The sequence below is a fragment of the Polypterus senegalus genome, chromosome 15 (assembly GCF_016835505.1).
Source record: "Polypterus senegalus isolate Bchr_013 chromosome 15, ASM1683550v1, whole genome shotgun sequence".
Taxonomy (NCBI): domain Eukaryota; kingdom Metazoa; phylum Chordata; class Cladistia; order Polypteriformes; family Polypteridae; genus Polypterus; species Polypterus senegalus.
In genome coordinates this window covers 122,852,304-122,879,588 of record NC_053168.1, presented here as the reverse complement: position 1 = coordinate 122,879,588, position 27,285 = coordinate 122,852,304, and the positions used below count along the sequence as shown (strand labels likewise).

At 43.6% G+C, this 27,285-nt stretch overlaps 1 protein-coding gene across 6 annotated transcripts in view; it reads right to left on the bottom strand.

The window, feature by feature from the left end:
• kif13a (kinesin family member 13A) overlaps positions 1–22,891 on the bottom strand; it is a 231,391-nt gene extending 208,500 nt beyond the window's left edge. For 3 of the 6 annotated variants that reach the window (XR_005630696.1, XM_039737012.1, XM_039737013.1), the window contains exons 1-2: positions 22,508–22,562; positions 22,169–22,259 (exon numbers count right to left, since the gene is read on the bottom strand). Coding sequence is in view for 5 of the 6 variants with exons in the window: in XM_039737012.1 (XP_039592946.1) it covers positions 22,169–22,259; positions 22,508–22,562 (146 nt within the window). In the remaining variant the exon portion in view is untranslated. Of the gene's footprint in view, positions 1–22,168; positions 22,260–22,507 lie in introns of all 6 variants that reach the window. The other 3 variants (XM_039737010.1, XM_039737011.1, XM_039737014.1) reach the window with 1 other exon arrangement.
• Between the last annotated feature and the right edge of the window lie 4,394 nt (positions 22,892–27,285).

Here is a 27,285-nt window from a genome sequence, read left to right as displayed (position 1 = left end):
TGATACAAAGAAACAATATTAAATTAAATAGTAATAAAAATGAAAAAAAATTAAAATAAAATTAATGTTCGCATTTACTCCCCCGGGTGGCCATACATCACATGATCTACAATACAATACATTTTTGTATAGCCCAAAATCACACAACAAGTGTGGCAATGGCCTTTAACAGCCACCCAGCCTTGACTCCCTAAGAAGACAAGAAAAAACTCCCCAATAACACCCATACTGTATAGGGAAAAAATGGAAGAAACCTTGGGAAAGGCAGTTCAGAGAGAGACCCCTTTCCAGGTAGGTGGGGCGTGCAGTGGGTTTTGAAAAGATGGGGGTCAATACAATACAATATACAGAACAGAAGTAATTACTGACCACTTCTACCACTTTCTTTTATGTGGAATCGCTCCCTGGATTGTTTTTTGTACCAGTATACTGCTGCTGGAGTATTTGAATTTCCCCTTGGGATTAATAAAGTATCTATCCATCTATCTAATCCTCAATACAGTAATAAAAATAAAAATATTACCGATACGGAGCAGAATTTAACAGTAGATGATATCACATAATATGATAATATCTAGTCGATCTATTCTAGAGAATGTGTGAGTATGTGTTTCTGTGTTCATTACTTTCTCTTCATTGTGCTCTGGTAGGGCAAACATGCTGTCAGCTATCTTTACTTAGAAATTTGTGCATGTGTGCCTTTGTGTGTGCATACATGTACCTACCACACAATAAAACAAGAAGTTGTGTATTTGTGTGTGTCCGGTCCTTAAAGCAATCTGATTGGTCAGTTTGAATTTGATGTGATTGGTCAGTTTGGATTTGTTGACGCAATGGAAAAGGAAAGTGTGAGTGTAAAACACACCTGGATTAGTGAAGGTGTAGACATGTGGAGTGTCGACTTCAAAGACAGGACAGGACGCACCTCAAAATGACCAAGTCTGAGAAGCAGGCTTTATGGGAGAGCACTGAGCGCTGGTCAGGAGAGGTTCACACACGAGGATACCGAAGAAAGGCACTAAAGGCACACATAGGGCAAGCGATATCAAATGTTTTTTAACTTATTCTATTATCTGTCTTTGACAGGTAGCATGGCTGATGTTGAAATATATTGCGCATCTCAAACACTAGACATGCAAAACGTTTGCAAATGAGTAGGCCTAGCCCTATAACTTATCAGAGCAGACTGCAAAAATATAAGTAAAATTAAACAATTCCAATGGTGGTTATCAGAGGACTTATATCAAATGGTTTTTGGAGAATTTGGAGAGAAGTACTGGACTAAAATGAACTAAAAACTTGTAACAAGACAAACGTGAAAAACATTGGTCATTTTTATTCAGAAGTTATCGTTGAACACAGGTTTCCACAGACACCATGCTAATATCAATCTTTCTCAATATTCTCGAAGTTTCTGAACTTAAATCGATAGCAAACATTTGACCTCATCACCTAGACGGACCTGGGGGTCCACATTAATGACAGGCTGGACAGGTCTTGGAACACAGAGAAACTATAGAAGAAAGGCAGAGCAGGCTCTTCTTCCTTAGGTAACTGTGCTCCTTTAAGGTGGGCAGTGACACCCTTCACGTCTTCTTTAACTCTGTGATGGCCAGTGTGGTGTGAGACCCACCGAATCAACAGGCTGATTAAAAGGACAGGTTCAGTTACGGGACACACTCTGGAAATCCTGGAGGCCGTAGTGAAGGAAAACAAACCTGATTGACATTATGAACAATGCTGCACATCATCTCTGACACACCAACACTGAGGACTTTCAGAGAACAAATCATTCAGAAGAAGTGCCTCAAGAAACGTCATGGGGGCTGCTTTATACCAACAGCAATATGTCTCTATAATAACTCACTGTGACTGGCAATGCCAAGTCAGAAGTGTTCTTTCTTTTTTGACATTCTGGTATGTTCAGACAATACTGTGTGTGTGGGAGGTGTATTTATTTATTTATTTACTTTTTTATTTCAAGAGCTTCTGTAAAAAGGCAAATTTCCCCTTGGGAACAAATAAAGTCCTATTCATCTGTTTATTTATCTAAACTTCTATTTAAGGAAGTAAAAAGCCTGACAAGAGAGGATCAGAAAATGGATTGTAAGTCAAAATGTCAGGAATAAAAGTTAAAAAGTGATTCACCAAGGCAAAAAGACACACAAAGTCTGGCCAAAGAACGGCTCTCACAGTAAAGCACTTTCAGTTTTGTGATGGCCGCACTCCCAGTATGCTTATCTCAGGTCTGTCCAGTGAAATCACCATTTCCTACCTTGGTTCTGGGAATTTGAGCCAGTGAGGATGACCTCAGTCACACCAGTGTCAGATGTAAAAATACAATTTCAAAACGACAGTGGGCTCAAGTGAGGAAAATATCACAACAATGCTGAACGTGCGAGTCGGTTATAGTGCAAAGATAGAAGCACAAAGGAGGTTGTGGAAAGATTATCCCAGATTTCCACACTTAGGATTATCCAGGGGTCCTATGACATCACACACAGTACATCCTCGGGTCCTTCTGGGAAAGGTTACAATTGACAACAACCAACATAAAAGTACAGCACCCACAATAAAGCAAAATGGCAATGCGATTTAGCGGTAAATACATTTCAAGTCTTTACTGAGTATACCATACTTGAGTAAGTAAACCCCCAATTTCATTCAACACACCACCATTTTTCTCTTTAAATAGACTTCAATTGCAGCTATGTACCTGAAATATAAACCAGACATTGGTGTTAACTCAACTCTCACTACAAAACTCTCATGTGCAATAAAGTGGAATGACACCGGAACAAAATACGAATAAAAGCAGTAAAGCAGCGATTCCACTAATGGCTTCTCCTATCTGTGCTGGGCTAGTGTATGTCGGTTGGTTAGCACTTCCACTCTTTGAGAAAGGGCTACCTAATAAAGGATGCAAGTTGACAAATCATTTGTTACCAAGCTGTCATGCAAGAACCATCTCATGATGGGTAGAGGCAAGACCTTCACAAACAAGACTGTTGAGCAATAGCACTTGTTACTGATGGATTCCTCAACATGTAGATGTTGCTGTAAGCAACACTGGGGCGATAAGCCACAAGGGGAAGGAGAATCACTCCACCAGCAACCGGCAATGCACAGGAGCTCCTCACAAGATTTATGACTGGACAGTCAGGAGAGTAGCTCATGAGCTATGGACCACTACAAAAGAGCTCCAGTAGCAGGTACAGTTGTCAAAGACAATACAACGGGCAAGACCCTCCATTACAGAGTCTGGGCGCGATCACGACTGGAAGACTCCATTACTTAAGAACAGGTATGTTGAAGCTCGTTGGAAGTTTGCTACACAACACTTGGAGAAGATTACTGGGAGAATGTAATGTGGACAGACAAAACAACTACACAACACGTCACGTTTGGAGGAGAACTGGATCTGCAAACAACCCTAAAAATATTATACCCACAGTAAAGTTTGGAGGTGGAAGTATCATGGTATGTGTGGGTTTCTCTTCTCGTAGTAACGGGGGATTCCAGATTATTGAAGGGAAGATGTATGGAGCCATGTAACGGAAAATTCTCGAGAAGTAAATCCACCAGGATGATATGGACGAAGCCCAGGTGAACATTCCAGCAGGACAACAATCCCAATGTGACTCTCAAGTAGCTTCAGAGGGAGAAAATTAAAAAAGTGTTGGAATGGTCCAGAGTCAATCCCAAAAGAACATTTGTGGAAGGAACTGAAGATTAAGATTCACCAACGGAGCCTCACCCTTAATCTGACTGTCTGTGTAAAAGAACGGGTCAAACTTTCACCTGAACAAGTTCATCAAGAACATGGGGACACAGTTGGAAACTTGTTAAGTTAGGTTAATTTCACACAAACATTAGGAAGTTTTACTTCACAGAGAGAACCACAGACACATGGAATAAGTGACCTAGTAAGCGTGATAGACAGTAGGACTTTGGGGACTTTTAAAACTCGACTTGATGTTACGTTAGAAGAGCTAATGGGTTGAAACTGGTAAGCTTTGCTGGACTGAATGGCCAGTTCTCATCTAGATTGCTCTAAATGTTCTAATGTAAGTAAGCATTACATTTAATAGAAAGCACATCTCTGCCCACTAGCTATAAAAGGTCAGACCCTGAATGGGCCAGGGGGTCTTGACCTTGAGCAGGTAGGAGCAGTGAGAGCTCAGAGTCTCCAAAAACTCAACGTCTGCTAATCCGTCTGACTGATCAGATCTGAGAATCTCCAGCCCTCTCACACATGACTGCCCTATAGCCAGCTTGCTCGTATTTTTCACACTAATAAATGGCTTGTTTTTGGAAAACACGAGAGCACAAACTCCTTTTGTGAGAGCTGAGCACACACAATAAAGGGAGGAACATCAGGAAGTCTAATGAATTTAATTGCCGCTCGCAGTCGGAGACACCCCGCCAGAACAAACAATAACTGACACTCCCACAAAACTGACAGAGAAAGCAAATTATTTAATAGCCAGCACCACATCCTGCTGCGTCAAAGGCACTCATGTGAAAGGATCCACTCTGGCAAGACAGCCATTAAACCAGAACCTGCCCGCACCCTGCAGCAGGGCAATTTCTTCCATCAATTGGTCATTTCAGAAATGCTGAGCAGCCACCTGTACTCTGCTACCCAAATCAGCGAGTCATATCTGGCAGTCAAGCTAATTAGAACTGAGGAAGTGGATGGTCTACTAAATGGACACACAAACAGTGAAATAAGAAAAACTCCTCAGTTGAAAATGTAATCGCTTATTAGGAAAGCCACACAACCGCTCATAAGAAGCGTTCATAAGAGTTACTTCACTTTGTTTTTTTAGGCACCTCCTGACTCACCGTTACAAGAAAATCCCCAGATATTATATTCCGTTAAACTCGTTTTGATATCTAGTCATGCAAGACGCCAAAGTGTTTGGAGTTCCACCTCCATTCTCGGCCCTCTAGACCCAAACAACCCTAATTTTTAGGCCATTTCTGGACCGCATTTTGTGCAGGAAATTACACCCTTATTATAATGAGTAATCCAATAGGTGTCAGAAGGACTTGAGCTTGTCCAGGCCACACCAACTGACCCCAGGGGGTTTACCCCCTAATGGGATACTTCTTTTCATAAAACATGGGAATCCGTAATATAGGCAAGTGGAATGTGGGTTTATACTATTTTGAGGTTTCTGATCACAAACATGGGACATCACACACTAGGGACAATTTAGGACCCCCAATGCACCTAACCTGTATGTCTTTGGACTGTGGGAGGAAACCCATGCAGACACGGGGAGAACATGCAAACTCCATGCAGGGAGGACCCGGGAAGTGGGAAGGTCTCCTTACTGCGAGGCAGCAGCACTACCCACTGCGCCACCGTGCTGCCGGGAGTTTTTAGTTTTTGTTTTTCTTTTTCTGTCCTCCTGTTCATCCATCCTTACTTTATTCTTTGTTACTTAGTACTGCCTAATGTTATTTTTGTTCCATATAAACTGTTCTTTCTTCATCTTGTAACACTATACCATTGGTATGAAAACAGAAATAAATGTTGTTTTTGCTTTGCCCACCCCTGTGTGTATTATATTATACTAGCAGACCTGGCGCGCTTCGCTGCATGTTTAACCGGCTAGTTTCGGCAGCGGATCGTAGTTTTTCCAATCTAGACGTCCTGTCTTTTTCGGATTCTTTTAACCGCCTGGTTTCGGCAGCCAATCGTCCTTTTCCCAATCTAGAAATCCTGTCTTCTTTAGATTCATTTAACCGCTTGATTTTGGCAGCGAATCGTTTTTTTTTCTAACGTAGAAGTCGTTTCTTGTTGAGATTCGTTTAATCGCCTGGTTTTGGCAGCCAAGCGCTTTTTTTCCAACCTAGAAGACCTCTCTTGAGATCCATCTAATGGCCTCGTTGATTTCATGTCTTCCAAAGTAGTTTCAATACCCATTTCTTGCACGGAGTCTTCTCCCCTTTTATAAGAGACTGTGTAAGTATCACGTGTACTAACCAGTAAAGGAGAAAGGACTAAAACACTAAGGAAAAAGAACGGCAAGACCGCGTCAGCAACGGAGCTCAGCTCGGAGCGAAATGAAGTCAATGAAATGACGTGAATGGGAGGGGAGATGATCACGTGACTCACCCACCCGCCTTAACTCTCAATCCCTCCACAAACACACAAACACAGTCTCTTGGATCCCAACTCTCCTTTATATATATATAGATATGCATAAATAACTAAATAAATAAAGCTGACTCATGGACTCACTCCTCAGTGAAATCCCCATTTAACTAAAAAGCAGAAATTTGGCAGGATGGCACATGTAAGGCAGTAGGAATCTGCTAAGAAAGGACCCTTTGATATATCATTACAGAAAACCTAAATGCCTAAAAACCAAATCTCAAAAATGCCTTGATGGGTTTGATTGAAATTTAGTGACATGATAGCGGAGGAGGAGGAGGAGGTTAGGAGCATGGACTGATACAGCGTGTTGTTGCACCCACCACATGACAAACCACCTCAGGATCCCAGGTTAGGACCCGAGTGCAGATGTGCAATGGGTGACAACTCACATTATAGAAGAAAAGAAAATTAGCTGGCACTTTTCTTTAAATTTATTATTTTAACTTACATGCTCAGCACAGCACTGATGGGGGGCTTTATGCTAACAAAGAATGTAGCAGAAGCGACTGACAGCAGCACTAGTTAATATGGCGGCTGAGTGACTGAAGAAGAGGAGGTGTCCCAGAAAGGGAAACACCAGATGCAATCGCGTTTACCATGAAATGGAAAAGAGAAAGTTCAATGTCTAGCCTCTGTAAAGCTCGAGTGCCAGTGCCAGATGTCACGGCTGTTAGCCTAGGCATCATAGTTGGGTGGGCATTGATACCCAAGGGCCTCAAAGCCTGGAATGAAACACATGAGTGACAGACGTGGACCGAGAGGAAGGGACCCATAGAGACGGCTTATGTCTAGGGCACAGAATTATTTCCGACAGCCCTGGCTGTTAGCATTGGTGTTGCTTCGCCAGCGGCCAAAAGGAAGGGAGAAAGAAGCAGAGGTGGAAGTGGTGTCCTCGGATCCAAGACAAGGAGGACAGACGGCGTAAGTTTAGACTTAACGGGACCGCCAAGCTACTCAGTTGTATTATACATTCGCATTACAGGCTTTGAAAGGGGACCAGTTTATAAGCGCGTCTTATTACTTTGAACAGGCATATTGCCCCCCAAACCCCCAATTTCTTTATATATACATTCACAAGAACACTCTGTGGTATAAGAAGCCTCCAAAACATAGTACTGCCACTTATTTTCTTCCACCTGAAGCACAAGAGGACATAACCCCAAACGCCAAAACATCTGATCTTCCTAGATGTGCAGCCTGTGAGCGTCACTGCTGTTTGTAACAAGTCAAAGTAAAACGCGACTCGCTGTTAGAACTTGACTGCCCGCCTATGTGCACAGCACAGGTGGTCACAAACGGCACTCCACTGGCACAAGACAAATGACTACTGCCGTAGGGCCACATGGTGAGTCAGCTGAATAAGCTTCTCTGCGGTGGTTGGCCCAAAGCCTTAACCACTAAGACATACCGTCTACCTCAGCAATTATTCTGTTTACACAGGATCATCATAATAAACACTGCAAGTTGTTATTCATCATAAACTTTATGATAAAACTGAAACAGTAAAGAAAGAAACTTTTAGGTCCGGCTGGTTTTGTGCACACTTTGCTTGGTCCACACCACCAATGGCACACTCTCATTCGCTCTCTTCTGTACCATTTACTCTGCTACTGTATTTTTTACACTTGCAATTACTATGAAATCACCATTGCTTAAATGCAGCACCTAGAGTTTAGCATTTATATTATTAAGCTGGGCAGCACAGTGCCAAGTTCCTTAGTGCTGCTGCCCCACTCACCCAGCATCCTTGATTTTAATGCTGAGCCCTAGAGTTTGCATATTTTGCCCCCCATGTCCGTCTATATTTTCCTCCCACTCTAAAACAGACATGCAGGTTAGATTGAATGATGGCTCTAAAATGGTCCTGTGTGCCCTGCTCTGTCCCAGTTCGGTTCCTGACCTCTATCTGGTGCTACTGGGATAGGCTACAACTCCCTATGACCTAGACTTGGAGATGCCATACCACCTGCACTTCAGAACTGGTCACCCACCTGATGCTAACCAGGTTCGGGCCCGGCCAGTACTTGGATGGGAGACCAACCAGGAAAAGCTTGGGTTGATACTGGAAGAGGTGTTGACGAGACCAGCACAAGGAGCTTTCCCTGTGATCTGAATGTGAATCCCAATGCCCCGCTGCAGTGATGGGGACACTGACCTGTAAAAATGGCACTGTCCTTCAGATGAGATGTAAAAATCGAGGTCCTGACTCTCTGTCATTATAAAAGATTCCTGGGCATCCTTGGTAAAGAGCAAGGTGTATCCCGATGTCCTTGTTAAATTGCCCATCACGGCCTGTTCATTCTGGCCCCCTAATCATCCTCGGTCTCTAATTGGCTAACTGCCACTCACCACACATTAGCTGTCAGGTGGTGAGCGATAGTTAGCCAATTAGAGACCGTGGATGATTAGGGGGCCAGAATGAACAGGCCGTGATGGGCAATTTAACAAGGACATCGGGATACACCCTATTCTTTACCAAGGACGCCCAATGCAAAATGGCTGCCATCACATCAACATTAGTGGTGGCTGAAGTGGCTCCGCGCTCATTATGTAAAGTACATTGAGGCCCTGACATACCACCCATTAACTCCTATACAGTGCAACCTCGGGTCACGACCATAATTTGTTCCAAAACTCTGGTCGTAACCTGATTTGGTTGTGACTCAAAGTAATTTCCCCCATAGGATTTTATGTAAATACAATTAATCCGTTCTGGACAGTATGAGCTGTATATAAATATATAAAGATTTTTAAGCACAAATATAGTTAATTACACCATAGAATGCACAGTGGAATAGTAAACTAAGTGTAGAAACATTGAATAACACTGAGAAAACCTTGAACAGAGAAAAGTAACATTGCAGGAGTTCACGCTACAGCCTTTGTTCCCTGGCATGCAATGACTGCTTGAAGTCTGCGGTTCAAAGACATCAGCAGGTGCTCAGGGTCTTCTCTGGTGATGCTCTTCCGAGTTTCTAATCCAGCCATCTTCAACTCCTGCCTGTTTCTGGGGCTTTTCCCCTACAGTTTTCTCTTCAGCATATGGACGGCCTTCCCAATTGGATTTAAGTCAGGTGACTGGCTTGACTATACAAGAATTTTCCATTCTTTAGCTTTGATAAACTCCCATGTTGTCTCAGCAGTCTGTTTGGCTCATTATCTTGTTGGAGGATTGAGCACCGTCCAGTGATTTTGGAGGCATCTACAGGAACTTGAGGAGATCTGATGTTTCTCTACACCTCAGAATTCATTGTGCCGTCAGCAGTTCCATCACCAGTGAATAGAAGTGTGCCAGGACCACACACTGCTATACATGTCCTAGCAATAACACCCTCGGCGCCATGTTTAACAGATAAGGTGGTCTGCTTTGAATCTCAGGCACTTCCTTTTTATCTCCACACTTTGTTCTCACCCTACACTGATGAGGTTCATTTTTGTCTCATCTGTTCACAAGACCTTTTCCCAGAAGTCTACAGGATCATTGAAGTCCTATTTCACAAACTGTAATCTGGCCATCCTGTTTTTGTGACTAACTAGTGGTGTTCATCTTGTAGTGTGTCCTCTGTGTTCCTGTTCATGAAGTCTTCTGCTGATAGTCGTCTCTGAAACGTCCACATCAGCCCCCTGAAGACTGTGTCTTATCTGTCGGAGAGATGTTTGGGGCTTTTTCTTGACCATAGTAAGGATTCTTCTGTCATCAGCAGTGGAGGTCTTCCTTGGTCTACCAGTCCCTTTGTAATTACTGAGCTCACCAGTGTGTTCTTTCTTCTTCATGATATTCCAGATCGTTCATTTCGGTCATCCTAAGGTTTTGCTGATATCCCTAATGGTTTTATTCTTGTTTCTCAGCCTCATAATGGCTTCTTTGACTTTCATTGGCACAGCTCTTGTTTTCATATTGAACATTGGCGAATACAGACTCCAAAGGGTAGAAGCCAGCCAACGTATCGTATGAAGCCACAAAACCTACCTGAGGAATCACAAACACCTGAGATGCCAACTGTCCCAAACATTGCGGTGCCCTGAAATGAGGCGACCATGTAGAAAAAGTGTTGTGATGTGACTGAAATGTCTACAAAGTCTGCCATGTGCACATTAATCACAATGTCTGAATTGATTGATTTGTAATTTTAAACTGTGGAGGAGAGGGGTCAGTCAAGGAAAAATGTGTCTTTGTCCCCACCATTGTGGAGGGCACTGTATGTATATGTTGGGCCATTTAAATTCCCTTCACAGTTTGACTTATTTATTCCGTTTTAGCTTTTTTTTTTTTTACATTTTTTATGATGTTGTCCCTGTATGTTGTGCCAATGCTGCCAAGACAAATTCCTAGTAGACATTAGTGTACCTGGCCAATATTGTGAATTCTGATTCTGATTGTTTGGCACTGCTGCCTCACACATCCAGGGTCCCGGGTTCAGATCCTGTCTGGTGTGCCCAGTCTTCCTGTGTCTGCATAAGGTTTCTTTCAAATGTTAAGGTTCATCTCCCACATCTCAGAAAAACATGAATCATGGGGTACTTGGTGAGTAAACGCATTCTATGATTCATGTTTAGTGCTGCTGGGATAGGCATGAGCCCGGACAGTACTGGTGTCACATACGTGCGAATAGGAGGCAGCTGAAGGGCTTAAAGAATAATGGTAACACATCTGCGCAAGGGGCAGTGGGGTGCATTAACTCTCTTTCTTAAGGCGCTTTTCCACTGCATAGTACGGCACAGCACGGTTCAGTACAGCTCACCTTGGTTCGGCTCAGTTCGGCTCGGTTTTGCGTTCGACTGCAGTTTAGTACCGCTTTAGAGTGGGCGGGATTATTCCCGTGTCGTTAGAGTTGCGCCTCTACTGCCGTGACACCGTGGAACTTTTACAACAACACGCAGACAACGACAACACTTTAGCTCGACGACGCGCAAGGGTAAGCATCTAAAAAAAGCACGTCACTAGCTAACTTTTATCACTGTTGCAAAGCATAAAATGAACTTAACGGCCAGTGTAACATTAAAATGCTGATTCTGTATATTACAGATCTTCCACATTTTGCAAAAAAGTCGCCACAACAGACCATCTGTTTGGACATTTAACCGTGCCTCAGAGTGGTGGGATGTGATTGTTCCCGGTTTTACAAACACTCAGTGGCTGGAGAACTTTCGAATGTCTGAAGAAACATTCATCCACTTATGCAACAAACTGCGTCCAGCGATGGAGAGACGGGACACAAACTTCCGCATATGTGTACCTTTAAAGAAAAGAATAGCCAGTGACGCAGTAATGACGATTTTCTCCGGCCAATCAGTGACCAGCAGAGTTTACACGTCACGTTTTGGTAATGGTTCGGCGCGCTTGGAACCTCGGCTAAGGTGGTATTAAAAAAAGGACCAGGTACCAGGTACTGTTCCCAGTGGAAAACCCCCCAAAAGTGAGCTGAACTGAACCGTGTCGTGCCGTACTATGCAGTGGAAAAGCGCCAAAAGTTCCCTGCAGACCTTACCCGGGAAATCCCACCCGGAACCGCCGCCTCAACTCGATGCGACGCCGCTTCCGGTCCCCCCGACGATGGCGTCACTTCCGGCCCCGGGGACCGAGGATGACGTCACTTTCCCCAGACTTCCTATAAAGCCTCACTCCCTTCCTCTGCAATTCAGTTCTTTTTGGACTCAGTCTTATGAACTACTTTTTCTTGCATTTCTATAACTTTGCAGCCAGGAACAGATTATATGGGTGGCTGCCCCAAACCTTTCCCATGTCTGAAGTCTCATGTTATTAATAAAAAATATGGACAGATGGAAAATATGCCAATAACATGACAGTCATAAACCAGCGTAATCCAATATTCATACAATGGATGGATAGAAAAATACCACAACATAACAGGCTCTTGTTCGTTACAGTGAATTCCTTCAAGTCAGCTGGCAGGTTTTCTTTTGAAATTCCTGTTCCAAGCCTCATTACATGCACGGAGCACTGATCCTGCCGCATTAAGAATTCAAGTTCAAAAAGTCCCTTGTTTTCCTCAGAAATCCGGACTTTGTTAAAGGGGGAAATTAAATTAGCACATGGGCACGTGACTGCCCGCCAGCTGTTTGACTCTGGCGCTCGCCTCATAAGTCATTTCGTACAGTGGTCCGCTACTCGGCGATGCTCAAGGAGCCCCTTCACCCTCTTTCTTTCTTTCTTTCTTTCTTGATGCATTGTCTTTTGTGTGGCCTCTCTGCCTCACGCAAAACTTTGGTTCAGATGATTGCTTTCGCTCAGCGGAAGTGGTATCCTTTCAAAAAATGCGGATTCCAAGCATATGATATAAAAAGAATGTGCTTTGACACAAGGGTCCCCGAATGGCAGCGTGACAGAGGCAGGACAAGCGTATGGGAATGGGCACAACACGGCAGGCTCCATGCTCTCATTCTGGCCATTTATTTTTACAGTCTGTTGCACTGATATTTTGGAGAAGAGCCAACAGGAATTTGGGGGGGGTTAGCAGAAGAAAAGCGGGGGGATTCTTTCTTTTCCACATTCCAGGCCCTACACTGCCAATGTGAGGTTCACTTCTCACTACTCGTAACCATTTAGAAAAAGTTTAACTTAACGGATTTGACGTGGAGGCATCCGAAGGCTCCTGCTAGGACACCATCTACTACAATAGTCCTGCATGACGTCTGCCTGTTCTGTAACAAAATGCATCGTGTCATTATTAGATTGTTTTAAAAAATGAGGAGGTTATCATAGTAGCACTGGGGGCACAGCAGGCACCACCCCCAGATGTGGTGCCAGTATACTGCAGGAGCCACGCATGTCCATACTTACACTGGGCCAGTAGGGCTTGCCAACTAACCTAAGACAGACATCTTTGGGGACATGGGAGAAAAATCTACATTCACACACAGTCCACATGGACACCAACACGGCCTGCATAGGATAGAACAGAACAGAACATATCACTGCAACCCTCACTAGGAAAAGTAGATGGATAGGTCATATAATATAATATAATATAATATAATATAATATAATATAATATAATATAATATAATATAATATAATATAATATAATATAATATAATATAATATAATATAATATAATATAATATAATATAATATAATATAATATAATAAGCTGTGCAAGCCAGATCCAAAAAATGGGTCCTAGAAACTATTGAAATCATCAGAAAAAAACTTGAAATGTAGAGATGTCAGGTAATTGAAAGGAACTACTCTGGGCGTCTCTCTCCTAGGAGGATTCATTTTGCCGATGTGCTCGCATCACTTGTGTTATTAGCAGCTAAGAGAGTTTCTGTTTCCTCGGAGGCGGAGCCCTTACCCTGACTCCACCTCTCATTTCACTTCCATGCGTAGATGTTTATATATAATTTCTATATCTACTGTATATAAAATCCAACACCTGTCTGTTTCTCTGTCCGCTTTTCACGAGAGAACTATTTAACTATTTAATAATTTCCTTGAACATTCCGGTTGATTTTGCGATTTCCCTCATCGCGCTAAGAATCATAGTTCGCTTGCAGCAGCGGTATATTTGCACTAATCTGAGACAGAGACTCGAGGCCGAGGGGATGGGGCAGCGTGACGTCAGGAGTGGGGAACTGGGCCGGACCCTCCTCACTGTCCTGTTTCACTAATATGCGGGCGAAGCCGCGGGGGACAGCTAGTCTCTGTATATATAAAAATCTAACTTCTGTCTGTCTGCTTTTCATGAGAGGACTACTTAATGGATTTAGATCGGGTTTTCTTCTATAATTTGCGTGAACATTCCGGTTCATTTTGCGACTTCCCTCATCGCCCTAAGTATCACAGTCCACTTGCAGGAGCGACATATTCGCACTAATCTGAGACAGAGGCTGCAGACCGAGGGGAGGGGGAAGTGCGATGTCGGGGGTAGTGAGCCAGGCGGGCCATCCTCACGCCTCATTTTGGAGTGTACCTTGCCCCTGCTTAGCTAGCGATACCTGCTTGTTTACTGATTGTTAAAGTTTGTCCTGTTTCACTACTACGTGGGCGGAGCCAAAGGGGAAAGGCTAGTATAATAAAATAACTGCAACCCTCACTAGGAAAAGTGGATGGAAAGGTAATATAATATAATATAATATAATATAATATAATATAATATAATATAATATAATCTTCCCTTTCACATTTTATAATATATAAATAATATATAAATAATATAATATTCCCATTCACTTTTTGTACTGAGTTATACATTATATTATATTATATTATATTGCATTATATTATAGGAAAAGTGAATGAGAATATATAATATACTGTATTACTCAGTAGGAAAAGTTAATGAGAAGATATATTATTGATATATTATATTATAAAACGTGAATGGGAAGATTCTATTATGTTATATTATTTATATATCATATCATATTATAAAAAGTGAATGGGAAGATTATTATTTTTATATGATATAAGGAGGTGCAGCACACAGTTAGAATCCAGTCAGACCTGGATTATATGAGATGGTACGGTACGGTACAGTATGAGGTGGCTTGGTGGCACAGTGGCAGTTCTGTTGCATCACACTAGGAAGACTGAGGTTCACATCCCAGCCGCTCCCTGTGTGAAGTTTGTATCTTCTCCCTGTGTCCACGTGGGTTTCCTCTGGGTGCTCTACAGTCCAAAGACACACAGGCCTTGCTAATTTTCCCCTGCTCTGTGTGTCTTTCTGTTTTCCCTGTGGCATCCTGTCCTGGTGTTGTTTCTGCCTGGTAGTCAAATGTGGCTCTTCGTGCCACGGCCCACCTGCCAAGTTGTTTTGCCTGTCTGAGGTAAAGTCATCCCTGATGGAGGATCGCAGGAATCATGGGGTAGAGGGGTCCTTTCTTTGGATTGGCTGGCCCAGTGCTGTTTCAGCTGTGGAATGGCCAATAGGGGGAGGCAGCTTGATGACTGAGGTCTCCAGGACTCTAAACAAATCCAAATCCTATTAGGTGATATCATCTACTGTTAAATTCTGCTCCGTACTTGTAATTTTTTTATTTTTATACTGCATTGAGGATTTGTTCTGTTCTGTGTAATGTATTGTATTGACCCCCTTCATTTTGACACCCACTGCACACCCAACCTGCCTGGAAAGGGGTCTCTCTCTGAACTGCCGTTCCCAAAGTTACTTTCATTTTTTCCCTACAATGTTTTTTTTGGGAGTTTTTTCTCGTCTTCTTAGAGAGTCAAGGCTGGGGGGCTGTCAAGAAGGGAGGACCTGTTAAAGCCCATTGCGGCACTTCTTGTGTGATTTTGGGCTATACAAAAATAAACTGTATTGTATTGTATTGTATTGTACCCTATGACTACTGGGATTGGCTCAAACCCAGTCTTGCATAAGCGGGTTTAGAGAAGAGATGGCTGGATGGATAGTGTATAATAAAATGTGGAGTTTGCATGTTCTCTTTATGTTCATGTAGGTTTCCTCAGGTTGCTCAGGTTTCCTCTCACAGTCCAAAGACACACAGGCTGGATGAACTGGTACTGCTACACTGGTTTCTGATATGTGTATATATGTGTGTGTGTGTTCACCCTGTGATGGACTGGCACCCTATCCAGTGGTTGTTCCTTCCTAGTCCTTGCTGGTACAGGTTCCAGCTACCCTGTGATCCTGCTTTGGATACGTGGGTTTCGGAAAAAGATGGCTGGATGGATAATAAAATGTGGAGTTTGCTAGTTCTTTCCATGTTCACATGAGATTCCACTGGTGCTCCGGTTTCCTCTCACAGTCCAAAGACACGCCGGTTGGATGAGTTGGTATTGCTAAACTGGTCCCGGATATGTGTGTGTATGTGTTCACCTGGTGATGGACTGGCACACTATTCAAGGACTGTTGCTGCGACAGGCTCCAGTCACCCCGTGATCCTACTTTGGATAAGCGGGTTAAGACGATGGATGGATGGATAATCTAATTTTGTTCTGCCGATTACCGAGTGACTTGAACGGACCAGAAGATGACTCAAACGTCTTAAAAGCGTGAAGACTCCACACTGGCAGTAAGCAGAGACAGATATAATATCAGGTCTGCACGGCGGAGCAGTGAGTGGCTGGCATCTCTACCTTTCAGATCCAGTGTCCTGGGTTCAAATGGCGCGTGCCGTTATTGAGTATTTGTATGCACGAGCCCAACAGGCTGACGCCATTTTCGGGGTTCATTCGTGCCTAGTAACTGACGCTGTCCCCCACCATGACCCCAATATATTTTCCTAACTTTTCTTTCACTTAGGCAAGCAAGACACATACAATAATAACACAAGAATCAGACAATTATAGACTCATATGAACAGTACAGCCACACAGCGACAGTGCTCCAAAAAAAATACACACGAGAAAAAACAAATCCATCAAGTTAAAAAAGAAAACGCAGCCCCTCTTTCTTCTACACACACAACTCCGATTATATAAGATAAAAACAGAGCAGCTGGTGAGAAGTACAAGATACGGAGAGAACATGCAAACTCCCCACTGACCTACTGGGGTATGTGAATCATAAGGCATTATGGGAGAACATGCAGACTTGACAAAGATAGGGGTCTGGTGTGGGACTGAACCCCTGATCGCCGGCACTGACAGGCAGCAGCGCTTACCGTCCTGATTTTACATCATACTGTTGTATGCCCTTGTGAAAGGCACTATACAACATGAACAAGGCTTGCAATAAATGTGGATTGGCTCTGTGGCGCTTGCACTTACAGTATTCCTAATATTGGACTTACAACAAATGGATGTGCGGTGTGACCTGTAGGGGGCTCTGCAGCATCCCAAACCTTAGACACCACTAAACAAACACCATTCCCAGGTTCAAATTATTTATTTATTATCAATCATGCCTTCTCCTCTTCATCCTCTTTAATTCACCACTTCCCTCTCCTCCACACCTCCAGGCGAGCTTTGTCCTCCTTCCTCCCAACTCTGACTCTCCTGGATGTGGCAGGGCAGTTCCTTTTATCTTGGACCCAGAAGTACTTCTGGTGCAGGGCAAAGCCCGACGGAAACAATCCAAGTTCCAGAGAGCAGGGATCATGTATCCCTGCAGAGCCCCCTGGTGGCACCCACAGGACACAACAAAGCTGCTCTATTGGACTCCAATTCCCAGCATGCGAACACACTGGTAGCATCGCATAGGGAAGCTGCCATCTACGGTGTTTGGGAGAACCTGTAGCCTTAATAGGTTGTCTCCCTCTGTCCTTCCGCCCTACTGGCCTCCCGGGCAGGACGCCCGCACATGCGTGCTGTCCATCACAGGTGGCATAAGGAGGGTGCTGAGTTACCACAACAGATCACTTACACGCCAGTGCACAGACCTAAAACAAACTGACAGGGTACACCACAATTCCAAAAAATCTCCAAGCATGGAAAGCTCACAAGAAAATACTGTCAGGTATAACAAAGTAAATAATTTGGGAATAGAAGGGGGCATCATGGCCAGGAATGAAAAGGTTTAGGGATGGGGGGGGGCACTGAATTGAAAAGACTGATCAGGAACATCGACCCCAAAGAGAAGGGGAGAAGAGGAAGATGGAACATTGATCGTGGGCACTACAATGAAACAGAGGAGAAATACAGGAGCCCTGCACTGGAGGGCGCTAGCATCATTATGTCCTGTTTAGGAGGACCCTGACATTCAATTTAATTCCCTTTATTTTTATATAGCGCCCCTCACCGAGTGCAAGCACAGAGCAGTCGTCACAAATGCAAGTAAAAATTTTACAAATGGCTAAATACAGAATTAGTAAACATAAGGATGCAGATTTGTTAAAACACACAAAAACAAAGTACAAACCAATTTATATAAATGAATGCTGTTCATTTCGCAAAAATCTACCAACGTAATCCAATTCACAGTCACATGGGGCTATCCTGGCAGCACTGGGCACAGGGTAAGAGCCCACCCAGGACAGAATTCCAGTCCATCATAACATACCCTATTAAATAAACATACCCATAGTCATTCTTGAAGGTGGCATGATGGCAGTGTGTGTGTGCGCGTGCCCTGCGGTGGACTGGCGCCCTGCCCAGGGTTAGTTTCCTGCCTTGCACCCTGTGTTGGCTGAGATTGGCTCCAGCAGAGCGACCCTGTAGTTAGGATATAGCAGGATGGATAATGGATGGATGGATGGATTAATGGCACGGTGGCACACCAGGTAGTATTCCTACTTCACAGAACCTGAACTCCCATTTCATTTCTGGCTGGCATGTCTTCTGTGCATAGCTTACCACACACTGCATGGGCACCAGTTGGGCGACATAAAAGAACGCTTTCTTCTTGGGCTCAATGGCTTTGTGGCACAAACCGGGGCACCAGAAACAACACGTCACACATGATCTTCCGAGTCTGATCTGGAGACAAATGAAACGTGTTTTAAAATGGTACTGTTGCTGCCTACATCCCAGCATGCATCGCATCCTGGGCTGGTTCTGCACTAGTGATCATAACTAAGAGAACAAATAGCATTATTGTCATTTACAGAGTCACTGCTCATCCAAATCGAATGTTCCCTCAACGTAGATTCAGTGATATCAGTGAAAACTACCTCCAAAAAATAAAAGATTTCAACAAGATAATTGAAGAAGGTCAACAATCCGAGATCGGGTGGTACTAATTAACAATTGGTTCTAATCGGACAATGTCTTGAAATACCGATTAGTCAGCACTGGTGGGCATTTTGTAAGATGGGCAACCGAAACGCTGCAACGTAAGTTTGTTCAGATCGAGACTCGCGGGAAGACCCTCTCTGAAGGGTCACTGAAAGAGAAGTCGGTCCATCCAAGGGCGTAATTTCCAAAGAAACAAAGTCATCAAAGTTCCGAAATAATAAAAAAAAAGGGTTAGGGCGTATGACAAGTGCACGAGGATGATACGGAGATTCTCAGTTTGGGGGGGCATCGGGTCAGCACCGCTGCTTGAATTGCTCGCCAAGTCAGTGCTGCACAGGACAAGGACATACAGCGTGAATTGGGACTGAAGGCCCTCTCCAGAGTGACCAGCAAGAAGCAGAATGATTAAAAAATAAAAAAGAAATTAAAAGGCAGCCCGGCTAGCACATTGTGAAGAGAAGAACTGGTCCCAAGTTCATTTCAGTGTCGAAATGCAAGTTTAATTTAGTTAGTTCGGATGGGGAACATTGTGCTCAGTGTGAAATTAAACCTACATTGTAAACGTTGGCTGTTATTTTTATATTATAAAACCGTTAAAAAGCGAAGGTAAACAACTGTAAAAGTGCTGTTTCAGTAACAGCGAAGCACTGGAATGAAACTTACAGACCAATACAATGTTATTCACATTGTTAACCCGTAAAAAATATATATATTCTGTTTTCTGTGAAAAAAGGTAATCATGGAGCCAATAAACAAGCAAATGCCATCAGAAAGGAAGTCGGATTTTACACCATCCATTTTACTGCACCGAGCTGTTTAAAGACAAGTCGCTTTGTTGACCGTGTGTGGTTTGCGCGAATACACTGTCACGTGGTTAACAAGGATAAATATTCTTTAACTTTAAACAGCTACCTTACGTTAATTGAACTCAAATGATCAGATGGATTTGCTTTATGTAGCTGTTTCTTAATGTGCATCCGTGGTAAAAGCAGTTTGTGCGGTTGCCATATGATGCAAATTTCCATAACTTAAAACATTTTCTGTTTTTTTTTTTTCCTAGGCACAGATTACTAAATTTGCATACAGTTACGATATTTGCATAAGGAAACGCCCCCTTTTACAATATTGTTCCTTTGCATATTGGGAGTTACCGGACTTGATTTTCTCCGACTGCTTAAGTTTCTTTGAGGTTATGGAAGGTGGTTTAATGGTGGGTTGTTTTCGATAAACTGGCAAACCCGTAGGCAGTGCCAGTGCTCGGTTATTTTGCGCGATGGGGCAAGCTGATTAGTGCACCAACCTGACCCGTGCTGTTTGGCTTTTTTCCGCCCCCTTACGATCTGCGCTCTGGGCGAATATCCGATTCATTTTAATGGTGGCGACGGCCGTGCCAGTAGGACATCATACATCACAAAAGCAAACCTTACTTTACCAGACAACATGCCACAACTCCATTAAACTTTGAATTCTTTTCAATGGATACAATTAAATGGTATAACATGATTGCTATTAATTGTTGCTATTGTACTGATACAAACTGTATACTAGTGTGTGGTTTTGGCAGCACCTTTTGACGGTTTAATGATTCACGTATTTATTATAGTGCATGGATTCCAGCTTATGGTTAAACGTTCATTTCTATTGTAATGAGCTATTCCAGCAGCTCCGTGTATGACTTTATCTGTTTACCCTTTTCTCTATTATTCTCTATTTCACTGAACACTTCCACCACTTTCTTTTATGTGAAATCGCTCCCCGGACACTTTTTACTACTTGACATGGATTCTTATACACCGAGACTCGCCTATTCAAGTTGTATACTTGTGAATTTCCCCTTGGGATTAATAAAGTATCTAGGCCTATCTATCTATAAAGAAGAAACAATTTTATAACATACGTTTAGGACCTAAAAATATTGTCGCCTTATTTTTGACGGTAAAATTCAAAACGCAGCTAACAGTTTTTTGTTTTTTATATACCGTAATTTTTTTTTGTTTGTTTTTTTCAGTGTATATGTGTTAAGATGTCAGTAAAGTTTGAAGAAGGAAACATCATGAGGGGGGCCTGGGGTCGGGATTAAGGGATGTCTGCAGCAGGGGTCGCACATGGCAAGGTGAGTGCTAACGTGGCTCAGGACCTCCTCGGACAACACGCGGCTCCATCCCTGGCGGTCACCCAATCAACCACTCATTTATATTTATATATATATATATATATATATATATATATATATATATATATATATATATAGGCTACATGTCAAAGCCCCCCCTCGCCACACTGCAAAACGGGTGAAGCAATTCTGAGAAGCCGAGAAGATCAAAGCGATGAAACAGCCAGCCCGGAGTCCTGATCTGAACCCGACCGAGAATCTCTGGAAGAGGACTAGCGACACTATGGCAAAACACCCCGAATTGTGGAAGACGAGAGGATTTTCAAAATCAAGCCAGAGCAGCGCAGGGCATTAGCCACGTCCTGTGGGGGCAAATGTCCCAAAGTCATTGAAAGCAAAGGGCCTCGACACTTCCTACTAACTTGCAGTCGTCAGACAGCGCGGACAAAACTCATTTTCAGGCCCCCCTTTGTAATACGCTTGTTGCAACGTTTAATTTTGATCGCTATAGTTTTCCAAAATACCAGATTTTAATGTGGAATGGTTTTTGCGCATTGGTTATTTTTTTTTTAACCTTCTAGTTGTGCAGTAATCTACTATTTCTTGAAATTTTGAGTAGTCAACCAACATCTGAATAAAATAATTTTTCATAAATCACTCTCTCATTTTTGATCGCAGGGCCAACGTAACGACATACTGATCGGCAGTGCAAGAAAAAAATTAAGACTGAAAAGCGGGCACAAACCGTAAAAAGAAAGGCGAGCTCATGGATGGAAGTCCAGTGTCTAATAAGACACATCAGGTTGCAATATATACTGTACAATTTAAACTATGAAAGGCGCTATATGAACTGAACAACTGCCGACATCGGAATGCTGCACCGGACACACAGAAACAACAAATTCGAAATACAAACAAATGTGAGAAATCATTTTTCATTTCACTGCACGTTGTACCTGTATAGCTGTGCGTGTGACGACTAAAGTCTTGGATCTTAAAAAGAAATCTCCCAGCTACCTGGTGGTTAGCGATGTCAAGGGGTGTGAACTGATGGGCCACCTGCCTGGCACTTGGGGGGCTTTGAGGATGTCAGTTACCATTTCTGTCTCAGATATTTTATTTTAAGATACTTAAATCTCAGAAACCTAAGAGTAAAGGGGTGGGGAATAGACACTGGTGTCAAAAAAAGGGAAGGACTTAAAAGCGAAAGCGGAAAAAGCGCCACTCAGTCTGTCACGCCAGCCCAGCCTTGTAATTTTTTTTTTGTTTTTTAATTTTGTACCTGTTCTCCCCCTTTGAGTTCGATGGCGGAGGCTGCAGGACGGTCTGATTCTCTTCCATGTCCACCACACATTTTGTGTTCAGCTCGATCTCTGTAGAAAAGGACGCACACACACACACATAGACAGACGGTTACAAGTCCGCGCAACTCTCACCCCCCCACTCCCCCCCCCAAAAAAAAAGAGAGCAACTAAGTTAAAAAGAGACAACCACCGGCGAACGGCCACCCCCCAAAAAAGAAAAGTGCTGAGAAAGTCCACCGCGGCTGCTCAGGCTGTACAGAGCAACGAGCCGAGCGGACCCGAACCGAGCCGATCCCACCCGAGTCGAGTGTACCTACCCCTTCGGTTCATCGGCCGCACTCTCACTGCCACAATAACTTTGCTGTCCGACATTTTTTTAAATCCACTTTTCGTCTGTGACCGCTTTCCTTGCAGACTTTATTATCCCAAGGTTTTCTACAAAAATGACAGCAGTCTGAGTAAATCCCCAGCGAGAGAAGGATCCCGGGGAGTTTGTGAAACGAAATTCCAGCACGGAGTATGCGCGTCCATCTCGCTTCCACAAAAAAGGAAAAAAAAGAAAAAGTTTTGCAGTATTTTGTTCCTTGAACTAACACCAAATACGCGTTATTGTTACTTTATAAAAGCTAAATCGGCAGCCTGCGTTCTCCCGTCTGTTTCTCCATCCGCACCGCCATCTTTCAGTGAGTGCGCTGATCGGCGCTGACAGAGGCAGCCGGCTCCCCGCAAGAGACGGACACGTGACGAGGATTGGGATCGGGATTGGAAAATGGACTGCGATCGAGGAATGAGATCAGAAATAGGAAAATGGACTGCAATGGGGAATGAGATCAGAAATAGGAAAATGGACTGCAATGGGGAATGAGATCAGAAATTGGAAAATGGACTGCGATCGGGGAATGGGATCAGAAATAGGAAAATTAGATCAGGATCGGAAAATTGAATGCCATCGGGTGACCCCGTTTTCGAATTCAGTTGCTTTTGAAGTGAAACTTAAGATCTAAATGCCAAATTCAGACCGCGTTTGTTAATCACGAGGCAGAAAATTTAATTACATATGGACAGTAATCTAATGCTGCACTTCATTTACACGCATTTTCTAGGAAGATGCTTTTATTTAAGTGACTTACTAAAAAAATTTCCATAATCAAGTAAACTTCATGCTGGGGGTCTCTTTGGGAAAAAGTGTTAAAGGACAATTGGTTACACAAGTAAAGAGCTCTAAGCAAAATGTAAGTTGGCTACACTTCCCAGGTTACATAAACCTATCAAAGCTATTATCAGCTAGAAATTCACACAACAAGAGAGTCTACAAACGCTTCTTAAACATATTGAGGGAGTCATTTCGTTTGTTGGTGGGCAGCTGCTTAACCAGACCATGGAGAAGAAGGTTGTTAGGTCCTCACAAGTGCCTCCATTTACATTCCCTGTACAAATTTTTTGGAACACCTCGACAGCCAATCAGCCAATCAGGTGGCAGCAGCGCAATGGATAAAATTCTGAAGATACAGGTTGGGAGCTTCAGTTAATGTGGAATGGGGAAAAAATGTAATCTCAGTGATTTCAGCCATGACATGATGGCTGGTGCCAGACAGACTGGTTTAAGTATTTCTGTAACAGCTGATCTCCTGAGATTTGCACCCACAACAGTCTTTAGAGTTCACCCAGAATGGTCGGTCAATCAGTCAGTCAGTTATTGTCCAACCTGCTATATCCTAACACAGGGTCAGGGGGGATCTGCTGGAGCCAATCCCAGCCAGCACAGGGTGCAAAGCAGGAGCAAATCCTAGGGCAGGGCACCAGCCCACCGCAGGCCCTGAATGGTGTGGAAGAAAAAAAAAAAAAAACATCCAGTGAGCGGCAGTTCTGTGGACAGAAACACCTTACTAATGAGAGGGTTAGAATGGCCAGACTGGTCTGAGCTGACTGAAAGCTAGCATAATTCAGAAAACCACTCTGTACAACTGTGGTGAGCAGAAAGGCATCTCAGAATGCACAACCTGTTGGTCCTTGAAGAGGTCAGTCAGGTTCCAATCCTGTCAGCCAAGAACAGACAACCACTAAATTGGACAGTTGAAGACCTGAAAAATCTAACCTGGTCAGATGAATCTCAATTTCTGGTTTGAGTCTTAGCAACTTGATGAATTAAAGATCTAAAAAAAGAAGTCAGTTTTGGTTGTCACAGTTGTTCTCAATATGTCCAGCCACCCGGTTGCAAGTTGCCCTATTTAACTGGTTCCTTCAATCAACCTAGATGTGACATCCTTCTCCTGTGATCTCTCTCTTCTGACGATGTGACCAAAATAAGACAAAGCTGTAACTTCGTCATTTGGTCTTAGAGTGACATAGCCGGTTAGGTCCCTTCCAGAAAACGATTTGTCCTTTCTTCTGGTGGTCCAGGACACGCATAGAATCCCTTTCCAGCACCAAAGTTCATTTGAGTCTATCTTGTTTCTTTGATATCCAGGTTTCACATCCATAATTGACCACCGAGAAAATGAGCAAGTGGACAAGTCTGAGCTCCGTTTTGGGTGTTACTTCCTTACCTTTTGAATATTTTGTCGAGAGCCTTCATTGTAGAGTGACCAAGCACGGTGTTTCTTCACTGCTAGTTGCTTCCACATTTCCAGGAGATTGCAATTCTTTACAACTCCCATTCTGTTGCCATCAGGCTCAACATCTTTGTCATTTTCCGCATTCATGATCTTCATCTTGTTTATGTTCAGTTCTAATCCCAATTCGGCTTTGACTCTTCTTAGTAGATGCAGCATGGCTTCTTTGCTGCTGGTAACGAGTGTTGTGTCTTCTGCATACCTCAGGTTGGTTCTATTTCTATGCTTTTCTGAAGATGGCTTCTTCATGAAGGTTGATCAGGTACGGTGACAAGAGGTGTCTTTGCCTGATGCCACGTTTCATTGGAAACCAATCATCCATCCATCCATCCATTATCCAACCCGCTATAGCCTAACTACAGGGTCACGGGGTCTGCTGGAGCCAATCCCAGCCAACACAGGGCGCAAGGCAGGAAACAAACCCCGGGCAGGGCACCAGCACACACACACACACACCAAGCACACACTGGGGACAATTTTGGATCACCAATGCACCTAACCTGCATGTCTTTGGGCTGTGGGAGGAAACCCACGCAGACACGGGGAGAACATTCAAACTCCATGCAGGAAAGACCTGGGAAGCAAACCCGGGTCTCCTTACTGTGAGGCAGCAGCGCTACCCACTGCACCACCCTGCCGCCCAAAAACCAATCAGTGTTGCCATATTCAGCTCTCACTGCAACTTCTTGATTTTCTTTGAGGCTCTTCATCAGCTGAGTTATGTGTCTGGGTGCTCCCATTTATGCTAGAGGCAGAAATTAACACTAACAGCATGAATCCATGCATCTGGTGTCAACAGTCCAGGCTGGTGGTGTGGGGCATGTTTTCTTGGCACACTTTGAGCCTGTTCATGCCAATCATTCATTGCCTGAACATTATATTTGAGTATTGTTGCTGACCATCTGCATACCTTCAAAGCCACAATTCACTCATCTTCTAATGGAGAGGTGTCCAACTCCAATCGTCGAGGGCCGCAGTGGCTGCAGGCTTTCATTCTAACCTTTTCTTAACTACTGACCAGTTTCTGCTACTATGGAACTTCTTTTGCCTTATCTGTAAGTGACTTGCAATTTCAGATGCAAACTCCTCAAATGTTTCTTTTTTCCTTAATCAGCAGTTGAACAATAACAAGACATAAAGCAAGCAAACGCCTGACCAGCTAACCTGTGTCCATCATAAAATATCTGAGTAGAGATGTCAAGCAAGCAAGTACAGGGTTGTGACGAGGACAGGCACTCCTCTGTACACCTCCTCACTAGGCTCCATCCTCCAGTCCCATGGTCTCCTATCAGTGCTATTCCCATGATGCTCAGCTATTCTTGTCATTGTCCCCCAGAGGACCACACGGTACCAGCTAGAACCTCACAATCTAAGCTCAACAGGCAACTCCTTTGACTTCACAGCTTGGCATTTGCTAAGATACACACCCTCTATATTCAGCTCTGTGCCTTTCCACATCATGTCCAACCGATGGAAATGACCTCAGGTGGACTCCAAACAAGGTGTAGCAACATCTCAGTGAGGATCAAGAGAATGGGATGCACCTGAGTCTGAATACCTGAGTCAATGTGACATTTTTATTTCCTAAATTTCCTCAAATTTTGTTTCCATTTTGTCATTCAGGGGTATTGAGTGTTTTTTGATCATGGTGTGATCACAAGATGGGTGCCATTGAGCCCCAGACCTCAAACACAATTGAAACCAACACAATTCCGGGTCCAAATTATTATTATTTTTTAATTTTTCACCAGCACATTTACAGACAAACACCAGCCAAAACTCTCGAAAACAAGTACACTTCTTCCTCTTTCCACCTCCGTTTGTGTCTTACCACCTGCCTCCCGACTGGGAGAGGCTGGACGGCTTCCTTTTATGTTGGACCCGGGATTGCTTCCGGTGCCATAGTACAGAATGGCGGGTCGTGTTTAAGCCCTACAAAGCAGTGCCCTCCAATGTCACCCGAGGATACTGACAGGGCTGTCCTTCAGCACTACGATTCCCATGAATCCCTGCAAGCATCCACACTGGTTGCACTGGGAACACAGCCATCCATTGCATGGGAGTAGGAACTGCTCTTGAGAAACAACCTCCTCCAGTCCCTCCATTAATCCTTCACCCCGACTGGGATAATAATGCTCATCCCAGCAGGGTAATGACATGTTGTCCTTCTGTTATGGCCTCCTGGCTGGGCTAGAATCCACCCTCCATTCAGGATGGGCTGCCAGTCCATCCACAATGGCACTTACAATGGAAAAAATGAATTTAAATGATTTTTGCCTACGGATGCATGATAAAAAAAAATGTGAGAAAAGTGAAGGGTTCTGATTACTTTGTGAAGGTGCCGTATATTCAGGGCTCCAATGGATAGAAGTGACCGTAGCTAATGGTCCATAGTACACAGTCAGTCAACAGTGGAGTAACAAACAAGACCCCAGGTTACCACTGTCACAATTACTCCCCTGTTTCTCAAACTCTGACCCTAA